The sequence below is a fragment of the Tiliqua scincoides genome, chromosome 3, assembly GCF_035046505.1.
Source record: "Tiliqua scincoides isolate rTilSci1 chromosome 3, rTilSci1.hap2, whole genome shotgun sequence".
NCBI classification, from domain to species: domain Eukaryota; kingdom Metazoa; phylum Chordata; class Lepidosauria; order Squamata; family Scincidae; genus Tiliqua; species Tiliqua scincoides.
Window position 1 is genome coordinate 22,824,786 of NC_089823.1, and position 19,344 is coordinate 22,844,129.

General features: G+C 42.5%; 1 protein-coding gene across 1 annotated transcript in view; it reads right to left on the reverse strand.

Moving 5' to 3' along the window:
• Window positions 1-3,174: 3,174 nt before the first annotated feature.
• LATS2 (large tumor suppressor kinase 2) overlaps window positions 3,175-19,344 on the reverse strand; it is a 45,412-nt gene continuing 29,242 nt past the window's right edge. The window contains exons 3-8 of the mRNA XM_066621057.1: window positions 16,605-16,737; window positions 14,439-15,976; window positions 10,979-11,561; window positions 8,929-9,111; window positions 7,065-7,171; window positions 3,175-6,368 (exon numbers count right to left, since the gene is read on the reverse strand). Of these exons, the coding sequence (XP_066477154.1) occupies window positions 5,874-6,368; window positions 7,065-7,171; window positions 8,929-9,111; window positions 10,979-11,561; window positions 14,439-15,976; window positions 16,605-16,737 (3,039 nt within the window). The 3' untranslated portion in view covers window positions 3,175-5,873. The remainder of the gene's footprint in view (window positions 6,369-7,064; window positions 7,172-8,928; window positions 9,112-10,978; window positions 11,562-14,438; window positions 15,977-16,604; window positions 16,738-19,344) is intronic.

Below are 19,344 nucleotides of genomic sequence, written 5' to 3' on the forward strand. Positions count from 1 at the left end.
AATCTGAGATTCTGCCAAACGTATTTCTCCTGCAACATGGTGGCAAGGTGTTTGCACAACACAGCCTCTGACTCCTCTTGCTTTTCGCCTTCTTCAGATTCCTCCATCTTCTGCAGCATGTGAAAGAATCTGGTCTATGTTTGGAAACACTCACACTAAATCAAGAAATAAACTGACATGTGAAAGGGTAGAGAAACTTGTTTCAATCCAGGCAAACCTTCAGTTTTTAGAAGTCCATAATAACTGTGCGTCGGAGGCAGCTAGGGATGCCATACATGCTAGGGATTCCAGCTCGTTCCAGGACTGTGTTGTTTGGAACTTTGTCCTGCCAGGTGATGCCGAGGATGCGTCGGAGGCAGCGCATGTGGAATGCGTTCAGTTTCCTCTCCTGTTGTGAGCGAAGAGTCCATGACTCACTGCAGTACAGAAGTGTACTCAGGATGCAAGCTCTGTAGATCTGGATCTTGGTATGTTCCGTCAGCTTCTTGTTGGACCAGACTCACTTTGTGAGTCTGGAAAACTTGGTAGCTGCTTTACTGATGCATTTGTTTAGCTCGGTATCAAGAGAAAGAGTGTCGGAGATCGTTGAGCCAAGGTACACAAAGTCATGGACAACCTCCAGTTCATGCGCAGAGATTGTAATGCAGGGAGGTGAGTCCACATCCTGAACCATGACCTGTGTTTTCTTCAGGCTGATCGTCAGTCCAAAATCTTGGCAGGCCTTGCTAAAACGATCCATGAGCTGCTGGAGATCTTTGGCAGAGTGGGTAGTGACAGCTGCATCGTCGGCAAAGAGGAAGTCACGCAGACATTTCAGCTGGACTTTGGACTTTGCTCTCAGTCTGGAGAGGTTGAAGAGCTTTCCGTCTGATCTGGTCCGGAGATAGATGCCTTCTGTTGCAGTTCCAAAGGCCTGCTTCAGCAGGACAGTGAAGAAAATCCCAAACAAGGTTAGCGCAAGAACACAGCCCTGCTTCACTCAGCTTTGGATGTCAAAGGGGTCTGATGTGGAGCCATCGAAGACAACAGTGCCCTTCATGTGGAAAGATCTGATGATGCTGAGGAGCCTGGGTGGACGTCCGATCTTGGAGAGAATCTTGAAGAGGCCGTCCCTGCTGACCAGGTCGAAAGCCTTTGTGAGATCTATGAAGGCTATAAAGAGTGGCTGTCGTTGTTCCCTGCATTTCTCCTGCAGTTGTCTAAGGGAGAATACCATATCAGTGGTGGACCTGTTGGCTCGGAATCCGCACTGTGATTCTGGATAAATGCTCTCTGCAAGTACCTGGAGCCTCTTTAGTGCAACTCGGGCAAACAACTTTCCTACAACGCTAAGGAGAGAGATGCCACGGTAGTTGTTGCAGTCACCCGTCCCCTTTGTTCTTGTACAGCGTGATGATGTTTGCATCCTTCATGTCTTGAGGTACTCCACCTTCTCTCCAGCAGAGACAGAGGATTTCATGCAGCTCAGTGACGATTATCTCTTTGCAGCAGCGGCCCGCTTGGAGGCAGGCTGTGCAGCATGGCCTTTCCCAGTTTGAAGAGACACTTGGCCAACAGACTGAGGCAAAGAAGGAAGGCCCATAGCCAGGGAGACAGACCAGGGACAGACTGCACTTGCTCCCGGTGTGGAAGGGATTGTCACTCCTGAATCGGCCTTTTCAGCCACACTAGACGCTGTTCCAGAACCACCATTCAGAGCACGTTACCATAGTCTTTCGAGACTGAAGGTTGCCAACAACAACAACAACAACTGTGATAATGACAGACACAATAAAGGAGCTGCAGAAGCAGAGACTGAATGATAATTACAGCTCAAAAAGTGATTCTGATTAAATTTCATGCCCATTCATTGAAACTTAGTCCCACTCCCTTCTATACACTTCCGCCCTCTTCAATTCTTTTTATGAGAATGGGTTTTTTTTTTTATTACTGTGGAGAGGAAATATGACTAATTGTTACTTCTGGATTTTTAAAAAGTTTTGTGGAGGTTTTGTTGTCTGTTCCACATACTAGTAAACAGTTCAGGAGATTGTTGCTCCATTTGTTACAATTACAAATAAATATTATTAAAAAAGTAAATTGTTTGTAATAATTGTTTGGATACACTATATTTTTAATATGCTAGTTGTGATAATTTTATGCCAAGTCAAATGGTCCATAGTCATATTTTATGTTCCTAAAATGACTTTCAATCTAGAAAAGAAAAAAAAATTGCTAATGTAGCATTTTTTTCAATTTTTGCAAGAATTTCCATTCCCCCCCAAACCAGGAAAAAAACTGGGTTTTTTCCCAAGTTTCAAAATTTCTAGAAATTTTACATCTCTAGTTCCAGCAAGCAGGATATAGCTTTTGTAGGCCCATAACCTTTAGTTCTCATTTTGTTAAACTGACTGAACCACCAGTTAATCTACCCATATGCATTAACTAACTCTGCCTGCATTCAGTGACATAGGTTATCTACAAAATCAAAACACACACTGACATCTTCTAGTACCACAACATTTTGATATCTTTTTAAACTTCCTTTAGTCAGTGGTTACTAGCTGTTAATTTACTGCAAAATTCAAGGTACAGGCGTGCCCCTGTATCTGCAGGGGTCCGGACAGAACCCCATGGTTAAGTGAAACCGCAGATATGGGTGACTGCCTCCATCCCACCATCTGGAGGCAAGGTGTGCAGAGGGTCCTCTGAGTCCAGCAGAGGCCATGGACATCCATCCGTAGCTTCTGCCAGACTCAGACTGTGCCCAACAGTGAAAAAAGGTACTTCTGTTTTCTCGGTGAAACCAGAAGTGACGCTCTAAATGCCTTATAAGGCACTGAGAGGCTTGGGGATGCCCCAGAAGGTCCTATGACATTTTATCTTACCACCACTTGGTTTTTCCCAAAATCATCTCAGATTTTTGCCTCCAGAAGGTTAGCACTAGGACCATTTACCTGGTCATCTGCGGCTGCGGCAATTATATTTGGGCCTGGGGCCTACAAAAGTTGATTACGTTAAGCCACAAAAGACCAACACAGGAGTGTTTTTTGTAGGCACACATTTTGTGAAATGAAAAAGTATGGGCTGATTTTACAGGACTGTGTCGGATCAATCATTTAATATTTCATAGTCTACAAGAATTCAAAACAAACATTTTAAACTTTGATTTTTTTTAATAATAAATTGTGCCAGCAGAAGCTTTCAAAAGGCAAATGATAAATAAATAACAGTTAAACTGAGTTCCTGAGGAAGAACCTACCACATGAAAGAATGTCAGATAGATGTAAATATAAAAAACATGGCATTATTATATAGAAAAGTAGTAATACTGAATCTTTATAGACAGCCACAACACAAAAGCACTGCATACCTCAGAACATTCCTTTCATACAAATGTAAACAAATACACAATCATTTTGTTTAGTTTAGCCTGATGGATTTACAGGTGGGGTTGCTTTAGATACCTAGACAATGGGTAGGATATGATAGACTATAATGTTAAGGAATAATATGTGAAATAACATAGGAAAAGAATGAAGCTCCAGAATTTTTTTTTAAAAAATTAAAATTAAGCAAGAACACAGTGGAATATTGCCCTCAAATGTTATTGCAATCAATCATTTAAAAATAGGACTGTTATTAAGCTAATCTGAATTAAGGATTTGCAAAAATCTATTTAGATATATAGAATATAAATGAAGATACGTATGGCTTAATTATCTTTAGTATTCCATTATCACTTTGAATAATCCTTATGTTAACATAGCTAATAAAATGCATATTTTAAATTTTTTAAAAAATACTTCAAAGTATGTTTCATTTTGATGGAGTTGATTAGTATGGTCCATCATAAAAAATATGAAAATATAACAGACCAGGTAGAATCAGGGCCAGTATTTTTTTTTTTAAAGATGTGGCTACTTAAAGACAACTAAGGCTGAAACTCCAAGCATACCCATGTTGTACATATGTAGTTACAACAGAGTTGTCTACTTAAGACAGAGTAATTCACAATCCCTTGCAGCCTCTGAACACTGGCAGCTACTGCTGACTTAATGCAGTGATAAATAATTGACACTATTGTGTGATTATACTGTCACAAGGTTTGCATCCCAGGAAAATGTTATGATTTCTGCTACACTGCTGTTAACAATCTTTGACAGTGTCCATTTGCAGATTTTTCTTTCTTTCTTTAACTACACACTTTTACCATGCATGTCATTTCTGTCTCCATGTGAGCTAGACATGCCAAAATGTGTTGCCATATCTTCTTTGTTATGGGGGATGCCTAGATGAATACTCTGGGATAGCTACATATAGTGGTTTGCCACCATAAAATATAGCCACCATAATGAACAGATGTACCTGGGGAGGAGTTGTAGCTTGATGCTTTCAATGTACATGGTCCTAATGTCATTCCCTATCACCCTGAATTAAAGGATCTTAGGCAACAGGGCTAGGAAACATCTCTTCTTGAGAGAGACTGCCACTTGGAGGAGACAGCATTCTAGATGGACCCAGTGGTAGGATCCTGTATAAGGCAGCTTCATGTGTTCAAACACATTCCAGAAAGAAAGCAAACCGTTGCTGAATTGCCTTTACTGCTCTGAAGAGTCCTATTAATGTTAAGGAGTAAAAAAATAATAAAGACTCCTGAATCCAATTTAAGGCATGGAGAATTTAACATTCTCAACTATATATTTTTCCCATACAGACACTAAATATTAATGAATACTATATGGCAAATTTCAACACTATATATCATGTGCTACGTGAATGGGCCATCTTACAGAGTCAATAAATTTTGGCCACAAATAGGTTTTAAAAGCAATGTTTTCCCGTTTACCCTTCCTTGAGAGGACAAAGATTTGAGGGAGCAAGATATTATATCAACCTCTCCCTCCCCCTGTGTACACACACTGCCAATCCCCAAGTTAAATTAGAGCTTTGTAATTGGTTTTACACAACACAAAGGTGGCCTACAGTCATAATAGAAAAACCATCCACACAATACATTATCAGCACACACGTTCGGAAGGTCAAAAGTTGTAGAACCTCAGTAAAAAAAAGGATACACAGGACCTGCCTGTGAATGGCAAGAAAAGGTCATTTCAAAACAAGAAAATAAAATTCATCACAGCCCATGCAACATTCCCCACACACCAGTCACTGAAGTTACACCCTGATGCCACTTGCTCTCACTCCGATTACATTAAATTCGAAAGTTTAAGGGGGAGGGAATAAAGCAGCGTCAAAAATTATGTCAAGATTTTGAAATGTGGAAAACCACACAAAGATCATGGCGTAAATAAACATGGCACCTAAACATAAATTTAGGACATTCGACAGCGGACTTTTTTCTTATTCAAAACATTATTGCACAGAGACCTTTAATCATACGTTCTTCAGTCTTACATATTTTCCTAAATATGTGACATAAGTGCGATGGATAATATTTTTTTAAAATGTAGAAAAGAACAGCAGCATGATTTGTCAAAGTTAATCCCTATAATTTAGTAGGAAAAAAAACATAACCCTGCTATAAACAAAAATAAGTGCTCTTTGCTCACTTAAAGGATATTTTTATATATCTGTAAATGCTCAGAGTGGACAATGCAGACCCAAAAGCTAAAAATTTGCAAAGAAAACTTCCACACTTGGAAATTATGATGAGAATTCTGATTTCAAGTGCACTCGTTGACGTAGCTATTTACAGTTCTAGATGGCCTAAATCAGAACCAGTTTTCATTTAGGACCTTGTCTGAAAGTTCTCGGCTCTCCAGACTGGTATTAGCCTCAATCAGAACATATCCCAACAAAGGACTATAAATGGAAGACACTAAATTTATGAACATTTGTTGTTGTTTTTTTTACAGACACTGTACAATAATTTACACATACACAGGTTGACAGGCTGCAGTCTGATCCAGCCCATCTTTGCTATCAACATCAGAATTCTCAGACTGGCTTACTTCCAGCCCAGAGGGCTTTGGATATCTGAATGGGTATCCATTGTCATCAAAGAATCTCCGGAAAGTGAACTCATAGAAGGCATGTTCTGAGTGTTTGCCACTAGCAGAGGTCTGCGGGTCCCATGCCCTAGTGCTATCCTCACTAGTGGCATCCCACGGACTATCTTCCTCTACTGGATCAAAATTTGAGGTGTCCATTGGATGGCTGATCTTTGGGATGTAAGGAGCTGGCTGCCTGCGGATATCTGTGGAGAAGTCTATAGAGTCAAAAAATGGGTGAGCCTTAATGTCATCTGCTCCATTTCTTCCAAGCCTCTCTTCAGCAGCACAACACAGTTTTGTGATGAAGTCAGTTGCTTCAGAACTTAGCTTGATCTGGGAGGGAATGTGCAGGGTGTTCTCCCAGTTTATCACCTAAAGGGCAAAAATATCAAGTTAACACCCAAGAATACTCCTCTTGAATTGCAAGATTTCCCAACATAAAACAGGTTTCATCTTTACATACTAAGTAAACAGCTGGAAAGTAAAACTAGACAGTTGATTCCAACTGACAGCCCTACTTTTGGTTATATTCCCTGTCCATCATCTTTCTTGATACAGTGAAATTAGCCTAAGAAAAACAGCCAACAGCAAAAAACAGCACTCTCTCCCTCTCTCCCTATAGGAGAAATCAAGGGGAAATCAAGAAGATACTTTTCATATTCCATTGGCCTTGTTTCCTCTTCCCTATTTCTTCCACTACCACTGGCCATGTGAGACAGTGCCACAGGGCCCAATCCTACCCAACTTTCCAGCATGGACGAAGCTGCAATGCAGCCCTGAGACAAAGGAACACAGTCTAGTAGCAGTCCCATCCCAGATGGGGCCTACATACCCAGTGAAATTGCTCTGTTACTTCTGGGGAACCAAAAAAAAAATTCACAGACACCCTAATTAAGACAAACATAGAATAATTTGAAAACAACCAAGAAAGATTTGCACATCTTGCTACAGCTTCTCCCTGTTGCTGGAGACTATGATCGAGCACTAGCAACCCCAGCTGCATTTTAAAGTATATAGAGTGTAGGTGACATCACTTGTAATTACAACAAATACTTGAAGTGAATTTACCTTCAGCTGGGTTTCTGTGGGAGAGGGAGCAAGGAAGGGAGGTTGCCCCACCAGCATCTCAAAGAGAATCACACCAACACTCCACCAGTCACAAAGTTGAGTGTAACCTGATAGGAGAACAGAAATACTTAGTGTTCGTTCTCTCTACATATAAAGACTGTGTCAAGATAAAAAAATAGTTGTGTAAGGAAAGTAATGATTCTTATCCTCATATTGTAGCTGGGTTTCCTAAAGCCACCTAGTGAGAGTTAATAGAAGAGAGATACAAATTGGGCAAATCCTGATTTGTAATGTGCAGCAGAATCCTATCTTGCGCTGGAACAGGCAAGAAAGGAGGCGAGTACAAGATAGGGCTGCAAAGTGGCATCAGGGACCAAATGTGTATACCTGGGCAAAAATGGGTTAATGCAGTGTTTCTCAAGCTGTGGGTCGGGACCCACTAGGTGGGTTGTGAGCCAATTTCAGGTGGGTCCCCATTCATGACAATATTTTATTTTTAAGATATCAGACTGCATGCTACCATGGGATGTGACTCCATTTGGGGAAATGTTACAGACCTGTACAGGTTGAGTCTCATTATTTGTGGGGGTTCCTTTCCCAGAACTCACATGGATGGCAAAAAACACACTAAAGCAAATCCATTTAAAAAACAAAGTCCTCTTTGCTAGGTGATACATCACAAAGATCAGCAAGGCTGTTTTTATAAGAAAGAGTCATTAAGCAGACAATCCTTCAATCAGTCTCTCTCAAGGTGCTTAGAAAGGCTTCACTCCTACCCCTCCCTTCAGCAATGCAAAGTATCTTTCTTTCAGTGCTCAGGGGAAGGGAGGGGTCTTGTAGTGAAGCTGAAGATGCCTGGAGAGAGAAGGATTGATAGATTGTCAGCCAGCTGCCCTCTCTCCTTCTCTCTCATTGTGAAAGGACTGTTCTTTTAATTTAAAGGACCCTTTTCATTGCACTGAAAGAGAAAAATCTGTGGATAATTAGGTTATACCTGTAATCACTTACAAGAGTAAAAAGCAGTTTTTTAAACTGTGATATTAAAGGGATGCATTTTTCCCCTTCTCCAGGGATCAGCACACTCCTCATTTGCAGCAGCCATTCGTGTTGAGTCAAAACCGTGTATTAAAAAATCCATGTATAACAAGGTTGGACGTGTACTTTTAACAAGCTACTATGTATATTCTTTTAACAATGATAGTAAATGAGACTTACTCCTGGGTAAGTGTGGGTAGGATTGCAGTTTAGGATTGTTAAAAATTTTCCTGCTTAATGATTCACTTCCAGTCATGACATCACTTCTGGTGGCTCCTGACAGATTCTCATTCTAAAAAGTGGGTCCCGGTGCTAAATGTGTGAGAACCACTGGGTTAATGTAACCGGGCTTTCCTGCTTCTTCTTCCCTCAGCAGCTCTTCAATACACTGCGCAAGGAGCAGCAGTAGGCATCATTAAAAATTACTGGCTTTTTAAGTAAGTGAAATTACCCTCCACTTGTGCAAGTGGATTTCTCATTTAGGATTGGTCAATATTTGGGTGCAGAGAAAAAGGTTCTGCCCATAAATTTCAGAGTGTTTTTTATTTGCCACATTCTGGCAATTAAAAAATACAGCATATAGCTCCAAGGGCTAAACAGAAGATGGCTTCTAGCAACTCTTTCTATTTTTTGCTGTAGCTGTCCACCACTTCAGTATTTGGGCGTGTCCCAGCCTTCAGGGCAAAGAGTAGATGCTGGACAGCATGTTTATGCTTCCAGAGCCACTGAACATTCACAGCTGTCAACCCCAAGCTTTCTTCAGGTCAATAATATTTGCATAAGAGGAGTTAAAACAGCAGCCTTGGTCTGAGAGATAAGAATCACCTACCTTTACGAAGCAGAACTTCTGGTGCAATGTAATTGGGAGTGCCAACTAAGGAGTGGGCTAGACATCTTTGATGTTGCTTTTTAGCTCTTTGCTCCAGAGTCTTCAGCCTATCTCCACATCTACAGTTAGACACATCATCCCAAAGATCACTTGGCTCCATGCTGTCTTGCCTGATGTGGCTCCCTTTCAAAGGGAGTGGAGAGAAAAAGGAAACAAGCATGATAACAGATCTCTCACAAATCAAAAGTGCAGTACCACTCCTTACCTTCTGCTTTGAATCACAATATTCTAAGACACGCTATCTGGTGTGCTCCCTGGGGCATTTGGTGGGCCGATGTGAGATACTGGAAGCTGGACTAGATGGGCCTATGGCCTGATCCAGTGGGGCTGTTCTTATGTTAAGACGGGGGTTTCGTGGCAGCTCATGCATCTATTTTTTCCTCATGTGCACAAGTGGAGCCTTTTAATCTGCGGATTTTATATGGAGTCATGTTGAGCCTGAACCCTGCACCCATGTTGAGCCAGACGCAGCTCCACCTGAACCCTCTGAAGGCAACTAGAGCTGTGTTCCGGTTGCCTCCAGGGGGCTTTCTGAAGCCTTCAGAGGCTGCCTGCATCTGCCTGTGGCCTCTGTGGGCTTCTGAATGTCTTGTAGTGGCAAAAAAAGTGACTTCCAGTTTCTGAAGGGAAACTGGAAGTCATGTTTTTAATGCCTTATTATGAGGCATTAGGAGGCCTGCATGCAAACTCTTTACCGGAGCTTAAAGGGATGAAAACCACAGATTTTGGTATCCACTGTTTTTTGTATCTGTGGGGGATCTGAGAACAGATCCGTCATGGATACCGAGGCCCCACCTGTACCACCTTACACATATTACAATAAAAGGGTGTTTAAAGTTTAGTATCCAAAAGGCTCTCCACTATTTCAGCTTCTTAGTAGATCACAAGTTCAGTTCTGAGGCACACATAAGTACATTGCATGGAGTTTCTGGAGGGTGTGCACTTCTAATAGTATTTTGAGTGGTGCCACCTTGACTACTGCAATCCCTTCTTGTCTTCCACGGATTAACATCAGCCCTCTCGCCTCTATGTGCCTTCCTAAATACTTGCACTACCTTCCTGACCACCCCCAAATCAGCACCAACTCCTTGTCCTTACTTTTAAAGTCCCTCCCACAGCCTTTTTGCCCCAATAGCCAGATGCCTGTGATCTTTGTTCTCCAGCTCTATCACCCTCAGCTGTCTCAATGTCTCCTGCTCCCTTAAACAACTCTCTTGTGCAGCCCCTTATGCATTGTACTGTCTCCCAGAACACATGTGACGCTACTCAGTAGCAAATCAAGGGAGAGAAGCAGGAGGTGTTCCATTCCAGATGCATGCTGTAAGGGGGTGCTAGCATGTCCTTCCCTTCAAATGCAGACCAGGCTTCTCCTGTGGGGAATCCTAAGGCAGAGGACAGGTCTACCCAGCATCCAAATGCCAGGTAGACCTGGCTCCCCCCTGGGGTGGGGGGAACTGCAAGGCAGAGGCTAGGTTTACTATGAGTTTTGGGTAGACCTGGCCTCCTTGGGGGACCTCAAGGTGGAGACCATATCTACCCATGGCTTGCAGCAGTCAAGGGCAGTGGGAGCAGTCTGCCCTGGTTCCAGTGGCTCTAGGTATGCCACTGACACTACCTCTCACTTTGTTCCAACCCCCTGCTGAAACTAAGCATTGATACCTGCAGCTGAAACATCCTATTCTTCCTGTATATTCTGCCTCCAATTCTGTGGTCTCCTCTCTGTCAAATTCTTCTCTTCCCAAGAAATGGTTGGCAACCTTCAGTCTCGAAAGACTATGGTATAAGCCTACAGCACCCAGTATTCCCAGGTGGTCTCCCATCCAAGTACTAACCAGGCCTAACCCTGCTTAGCTTCAAAGGACCCAGGAGAAGAACTCACTGGACTTTATCCAGGGTGCTTTGGGAAACTGATCATCTGTACTGATGACTGCATGAGAAAAATCAACACTGTACAGTGATCTCCTTGCCCTCAAATCAATCAGCCCTGTACCTTTCTGATAGTATTTTGAGTTGTGAGTCCATCTGAATCCAGTGCAGAGACCAAAGTCAGTCAGTTTGATGTGCCCATCGAGATCAATCAGAATGTTATCAGGCTTGATGTCTCTATGGATAAACCCCATTTTGTGCACGCTCTCTATCGCCAACGTGAGTTCAGCAATGTAAAACCGAGCTAGCTTTTCTGGGAAGACTTCCATCCGGATCAGCAGGCTCATCATGTCTCCACCGGGGATGTAGTCCATCACAAAATACAGGTTCTCTTTGTCTTGGAAAGAGTAGTACAGCTTGACCACCCACTCGTTGTCTGCCTCTGCAAGGATATCCCTCTCTGCCTTGACATGAGCCACTTGGTTACGATTCAGCACATCTTCCTTCCTCAGGGTTTTCATGGCATACAGAGCATGAGTGTCCACCTTGCAGGCAAGGCAGACTTCCCCAAAAGCGCCAATGCCCAGAGTCTTGATTTTTACAAACATGCTTTTGTCCATTTTTGCTCTCTTAAGCCTGTTGTAGTTGGACTCCTTTTGGTAGAGGATTTTTCTCATTTGCTCTTGCTCTGCTTCACAAAGGCCAGCCTGGACAGGTAAGGGACAAGGTACAGTGGTTAAAGGGAGACAAAAAAGAAACTAAGGGCGCAATCCTAACCATAAGAACATAAGAATAGCCCCACTGGATCAGGCCATAGGCCCATCTATTCCAGCTTCCTGTATCTCACAGCGGCCCACCAAATGCCCCAGGGAGCACACCAGATAAGAAAAGACCACATTCTGGCACCCTCCCTTGCACCTGGCATTCTGACATAGCCCATTTCTAAAATCAGGAGGTTGTACATGCACATCATGGCTTGTAACCCGTAATGGATTTTTCCTCCAGAAACTTGTCCAATCCCCTTTTAAAGGCGTCCAGGCCAGACGCCATCACCACATCCTGTAGCAAGGAGTTCCACAGACCAACCACACGCTGAGCAAAGAAATATTTTCTTTTGTCTGTTCTAACTCTCCCAACACTCAATTTTAGCGGATGTCCCCTGGTTCTGGTGTTATGTGAGAGTGTAAAGAGCATCTCTCTATGCAACCAACTTTCCAACACTGGCATAGTGTGCCAGTGGGGCATGTGCTGCATCCTGCAGTTGGGGTGCAGTCACGGAGTCTTCCTCAAAGTAAGGGAATGTTTGTTCCCTTACCTCAGAACTTCATTGCCCTTATGTCAGTGCTGGAAAGTGTGTTAGGGTTGCGCTAGGGCAGTCAGTCAATCAGGATAATTACATACATTAAAAACATGTCCAATCTTGGAAGAATCTTAAAAACCCCAAGTAATTTTGTTCCATCCAGCCCTAAATGCTTAAAAACATAGAACCTGGGATCTGACATAGGATAGTCATTATGGGTCAGAACCCCACCAGTTTAAATCTCATCTCTATACAAATTCTCTAATGCTGCAATCTTATATACACTTTCCTGGGAGAAAGTCCAAATGAACACAATGCAATTTACTTTTGAATAAACATGTATAGGCTGGTGCTGTAAGTGGCCTTTGTCAAGTTTCTGCCTCCTAACCTCAGTTTCCCAGTTGCAACACAGGGATAATTCTTTCCTTATAGGGTGATGGTTGTTACACTTACCAGATAAATACTATGAAGTTCTTTGAATACTTTAAAGCACTATATGTTCGCCATGCACGATAAGTATTATTACGTGCACGCAAAGTGTGTGCTCAACATTGAACTGCAACTCCCACATATACAGCTAAGGCTCTGCTCATTTTGTGCTGCAATTGTATTACAGAAGTATGAAATCTGGTACCAGGCTCAGAAGTAGGCATGGTAAGAATCTCAGTGTTTTCTTGCTCTGTCTTCTGTGTGTGCACCATGTTTACTAGTCCACATGGTACGAAAAACAAGCTTGGAAAGATATTCAAACAAATCTTGATAAAGGCATAGGAATATAAGAACATTGGTCCTTTAAGCTCAGTATTGTCAGATGGACAGCACTTCTCTAGGGTTTCAAACAGAATTCTTTCCCAGCTCTCCGTGGAGATGCCAAAGATTGAACATGGCATCTTCTGCATGCAATGCTTGTACTCTTCCACTGAATTAGCCCCTTGCTCAGAGGCAGGGAGTATAATGGGGACAGAGGAGCAGGGCCAGCCAAGATCTCCTGAAACCCAATGCTGCCCCATCACTATGTAGCAAGGCAGAAGCAGCTTCTTCCAGTGCTTTTCCTCCGGCTCCTTTTCAAAAAACAGAATGGAATAAGAGGAGAGGTGGTGAGACTAAAACAGTGTTCTTCAGCCTTGGGGTCAGGACCCCAAAGGGGTCGTGAAACTTACGGGAATGAAAAAAGTTGAAGACCACTGGACTAGAACACCACCAGGTAAAAAGGTGGAGGAATCTGGTGTACTCTTTCAGGTACCAGGAGACTGTGTCCCAGTCCTGCTCAGGTTGTACTAAACCGGATTGTACTAAACAATTGTACAATTGTACTAAAACAGCTTTCATTAGTGTCAGACTTAACTTTTTTCTCTTCATAATAAGAATATTTGGTTTCACTGAACAATACCTATAGGGCATAATGAGAGTGGGAGTGGGCGGTGACGAAGATGGGTGGATAGGGTTCTGGGAGGGTGGCGCGATCGATGGTGAGGTCGCCCATCTCATATTTTATTTATATATTGGGTCATGGTACAAAATGGTTGAAGACCACTGGACTAGAGTGTTCTCCACACTTCCTTCTGTTTTTGAGAAGGTGGTGGTGGTGAACAGCAGAAGAGGCAGTGACTGCCTCAGGCCAGCATGAATAAGAAGGATTGCAGGAGTCAAGGGGCTTCATAGCTTTGTCGGGCTGATGCAGCAGAGTGACTAAGGGCCTGATCCTATCCAAGTTTCCAGTGCTGATACAGCTGTGCCAATGGGGTGTGCACTGCATCCTGTGGCAGTGATAGGCAGCCACAGAGGCCTCCTCAAGTTATGGGAATGTTTGTTTCTTGACCTTGGGGCTGCTGAGAAGTTGGATCAGATTGGGCCCTAAGAGATTAAGATACAAATCAGGATTTTCTCAATTTGAATCTTATCTCTGACACAAATTCACTGCATGGCCTTAAACAAGCCATTCTCTCAGTTTCAGCTGGAATATGGGGAAAAATACTACTTTTTCGCCTTACTGTTTGTCATAAGGTTTACCATAAGATAATTAACATGAAGTGTTTTGAATGCTCAAAAGCACACAAATGCTTATCATCATTACTTTCTGCCCCTTCCTCCATGACTGGGAGAAGTAGGGAAAGGAAACATAAAATTACACTTGACATGGTTCCAAAAGTCTAGAAGAGATGTCATCTCCATATTGTTGTGCGTAATAATGCTATATTTTAGGAGGGCTGTTCTCCGAGTACCTTTACCTATACTTTAGCCTATACTGGCATTTTCAAAAACCAGAAAACACACACACACTTACTTTGGCCATTTCTTGCTCCAACTGCAGCCGACGATTAATTTTTTGCTGATACGTCTTGATGACATTCTCCACATGCTGCTCCATGTAGAATTTAAAGGCAAATGGCGAGTAACTCTTAATTCGTGACTCTCGTTTCTCTTCATCTCTGCCATTCTTCCGTAAAGGCACTGGGGATGTCTGGATCTGTTTTTTATCCTTCCCTGTTTTTTCCACTTTGGCGGTTTTGATTTTCTCATTCCTTTCGCCCCCTTCCTCAACCTTGTTGCCTGCTGAGTTTGGGATTCCCCGAAGTGTCTGCTCGATTCCTGTACGCAAGCAATTGATATCAAACTGCTCAGAGCTACTGGGTAGAAGCAAATGCTTAGGGTATGGTGGTGGTGGACACCTGAGCTCCTGATTGCTATATTCAACATCTAATTGATAGGCATTTGTTCCTCCAACAGGAAGGGAGTGCTGTTCAATCATCCCTAAATTGTCCACAGATGAAGACTGTGCAGGTAACCAGCCAGGATGAGCAGGGCCTACAGCAGTTTGCGGTTCAGGCCTCATCACTCTTGTGCTCTTCACCGGCTGGAGAATATGAGCAGATGTGACTGCAGTGATAGTATTTGGAGAAGTGATGGAAGCGTCAGCTTTCCCTGGTGGATTCTGTCTCATGGATACCACTGGCATTTGTTGCTGATGATTGTTAAAAGAATTGGTTCTACTTGGAACACAGGCATCTGGTCTAAATGGCACATGCTGCCGTGGCGAGGATTCCAATGCTGCATTCTGCAACGAATCACGACGAGATGAGGAGGAAGAGGCTGCTTGCCACTGCTGAACTTGAGGGCTATTCATATCATACAGGTCCATGTTCAGGCTGTTCCTAGATGGTGTTAACAGACCCTGTGGTGGACTTTCTGAAAATTCACCTGCAAATGCTGGACCTCTGGTGATCACATGCATTGGGTGAGAAGATGGCATTGGCTGCTTGTGATGAGAATGTGGCAAATACAGCCCGGCTGGTGCCTGCTGGAATCCATGGCCAGAGTTATTCTGAACCACTGTGCCTTTATTTGGAAGGCTCGGGTACCCTCCTTCCTGCTGCAACTTGTTTTGAAAAGACTGACTCCTCTGAATGCCATATCCAAGAGCCTCCCCCTGCACCATCATAGGCTGCCTGCCGTAATGCGGACTGTTTGAGCCATGGGTACCCTGGAGCTGCAAAGCCTGACTGTTGTGACTAGGCACCGGATAACTAATCCCTGGAGAATCCATGTTTGCAGGGTATGTTTTTTGTGGATGACTGCCAGGTGTGTTGTGCGGGACTATACCAGGTAGCCTTTGCACTGGAGCATTCATGGTTGCAGACTGGGAAGCAGAAAGCAAGTAGTCCACATATGGCCTGGAAACCTCACTGAGCACACTGGCTGCTTCTGCCCCAAAGCCTGTCCCATCATAGGCTGGGTTGCTGATCTGGTGATAGGACGGAAAAGACTCACTGGATCCTTCAAAACTTGGCCTACGGCTTACATTGTTTGGCATAATACTCTTTCCTAAGGAGGAAAAAAAAAAAAAGATGATGGATAGGAATACATTAGGAAATACGAATAAAAGCTATTGCATTATTCCTTCACTCCTATACACATGAGCGTAAGTTATCAAACTTAAGGGTCAATTGCTGCTCTGGGAAGGCTCACTAAGTTCACTTTTCTTTCCACACCCTGTCAAATGAGATGGGGAAAAAGGATATGGAGGAGTGCTAATAAAGTGAGACACTGTGCTTTTTTAGGCACACCTTGTCCCACCAACTTGAGAGGGAAAACAGAAGAAGGGGTGGTAATGGGAATGAATCTTTGGATGGGCTACAGTTCAGTCCCCTTCTTTTTGTTTTGCCAACAGGGCAACATTTTCACATTTAATCTTGGTAAACTTCATTTCAAATCCTTTACCAATAAAGTTGCTGCAATAGTTCCATTCTGTTGCATCACATATTACCACATCAAAATGACCCAGGAATGGAATTTTAAGTGCTGATTGCCACACAGACCAAGATATCTTTCTCCTTGAGAAACCATGCTTACTAGGGCCAAGGTAGTTGTAAAATTGGTTTCATATTCACACAGGTTCTTAAAGAAGAGCTGAAACAACCTAGAAATAAATGCTGACCACATCCATGCTTACCTGAAGAAGTCTGTTTAATTACACGGACTATTTGTTCATTTCTAGGATCCAAGTATCCCATCTTGCTAATGTATTCCAAAGCTGCTTCAATGCTTCTACTGCTAGTCTGTTTTAAGGCTCTTATAGCCATCTCCTAGACAAAATTAAGAGAAACACATACACAAATTAGGGCTTGGTGAATGGTCTGGAAGCATATGATGGTACATCCCTGAGGAAGCCAGTAGGTGCAAGTCTAATCAGGGCTGGGATGGGAGACTCTTGCCTATCAAAACCGAGTTCTTGATATAATCCTGCACAGCCACTTCTCACTGTCTTGCTCCACAGCTCCTAAGGCCAGCCCTGCTTAGGCTGCTACCTCACAGGGTTGTTGTGAAGACACAAGATGTAGGGGGAAATCATGCAAGCAGGAGTGTGTGTATGTGTGTGTGGATGGACTGGGTCCTGGGAGCGGGTAGGATTGGCAATCGGTCCCCAGTCTCATTCTCTATTTATTTAGAGAATTTATTTATTTATTTAATTTATTTATTTATTTCTCCATTGATGTCATGGCACAAAAAATGCTGAAGACCACAGATATAGGCAAAGCTCTTTGAACACTTGGAAAGCACTATATAAATAGTACATTACAGTACAATACACTACAGTACAATAGTAACAAGTACATTATACTTGTTAGAGACATGTGTCAAGATACAGTTATTATTATTATTATTAACAGTATTTCTATACCGCTTTTCAACTAAAAGTTCACAAAGCGGTTTACAGAGAAAAATCAAATAACTAAATGGCGCCCTGTCCCAAAAGGGCTCACAATCTAAAAAGATGTAAAAGAATACCAGCAGACAGCCACTAAAACAGACACTGCTGGGGTGAGGTGGGCCAGTTACTTTCCCCCTGCTTAAAAAAAGGAGCACTCACTTGAAAAAGTGCCTCTTACCCAATTAGCATGGGTTATTGCAGTTCTGCAGAATTTGCAGTTCTGAGCAAAAATGGCAAATGAAAATGCCACAAACTCTATCAGCTCCAAAATACCTCAAGAAGAAAAAATACCCCAAGAAGGTCAGCCAAGATATTTCTATGCAATCTTCACCTGAATGCTCTGCAATGCTAAAGACCAATACCTGTGAATGACTTTTCCGTTTTTAGCCTCTGTGGTGGCTTTTTTCCTCACTCACGCAGGCAGAGGCTAGGATTCTGGTTCTTTTATAAGGCTGTCTGGTGACATTTTTCATTGAAAAAAAAAGATGCCGGTCACCAGAACAATTAATATTGGACACTATTAGTAAATATTGCTCAAGAGGTTACAGAAAGCTTCCTCCCATCTCAAACCCATTTGGTGTCCACCTCTTCCTTCCCTCCCCCAAATTTACCGCATCTAACAGACAATAGGTCATTCAAGATCTGGATAAAGGAAATTATTGCTAGCATACACCCGCATTTAATAACTGCTTTTCCATTCACAAAGAGAGATTGGTGACAGATGCAGGAAACAGATAAAGACTTCCTCAAGGGAGAGGAAAACAAGAAACAACATCATGCCAGAATGGCATCTCCAGGAGAAATGAGGTCTCGCCTTTTAAGGTAAGCCCATTGTTGGAGGAGACATGCAGGGGTCCAGTCCATATCTGGCAATCGTAAAGCCTGTGGGAGACAATTTTACAGTCTATGCACCACAGGGTACAAAATGCCTTATGTTTCTGGACTACAACTAAAAAATATGGAAGTATTAAAGGAGGACACTGAAGTATCCTGCCTCTGCTGGGCTATGCACTTTAGACAGAGTTGTAAAATATGTGTGTAAAGTACAAAGGGTATGTTCAGAGATATGTTTGAGCAGTCACACCCATTAAAAGATGGGACAGAATTTTGTTGAGTTTGTTAAACCTGAAGATAACATCTTCCAGTGTTGTTCCTAGTACTAAAGTTCATTCTGAAGGACTGGGGTGGTGGTGGTGATGAGTAAAAGGCACTGTTGTGTTGCACAGAGAACCAGAATAAAGCCCATCAGTAGAAAGAAAATCATTAGCATTTCTCCTACAAATTCTTGTCAAGATGAAAGCAGCAACAGCTCCTGGATTGGAGCATGCCAGTAAATGGAGATCAATTTTTTCCTTTAAAAAAAAAAAAAAAAAAAGCAATCAAGGTGGGGCATAAGATTTGCACAAGACTTACAGCAATGTAGGTTTTAATCATTGAAAGTGCAATCCAGACAGATAACTTGCCCTGAAAGTTGAGGCCACAGAGTATGTGAATGTGAGAGATGGTATTTGTCTCTCTGGATGAGAAATAGTATATCAATTAAAGCTGGTAGTCCTCAGGGTTGTGAAAATACAGTTTCAAACCTATAGTCAACTCTGGGAGTATTTTTAGTGGTCAAAAAAATAGAACCTTGTCCTTTCTGATTGACCAGAACAAACAAAATATGATATATCTTCAACATACTTATTGGAGTTGGTCCCACTTAGTTCAATGGAACTGATTTCTAAGTAGACAGAATATTATATTGTAAGCCAGACAAATTATGCAATTCAGGCAGCTACACACATGGCAATTTCTTATACTTAGCCTTTTGAAAGAGTCATATACAACAATCTACTCAAAAGTACCAAGCTTTAGATTTCACTAGCATGCTATTTCCCATCTGGACAGAAAGAGAGACTCCATGTTTTCAGATGTTAAGTTTATACTTGTACCACATCAAAAATAGCGGTCTCTCTCTCTCTCTCTCTCTCTCTCTCTC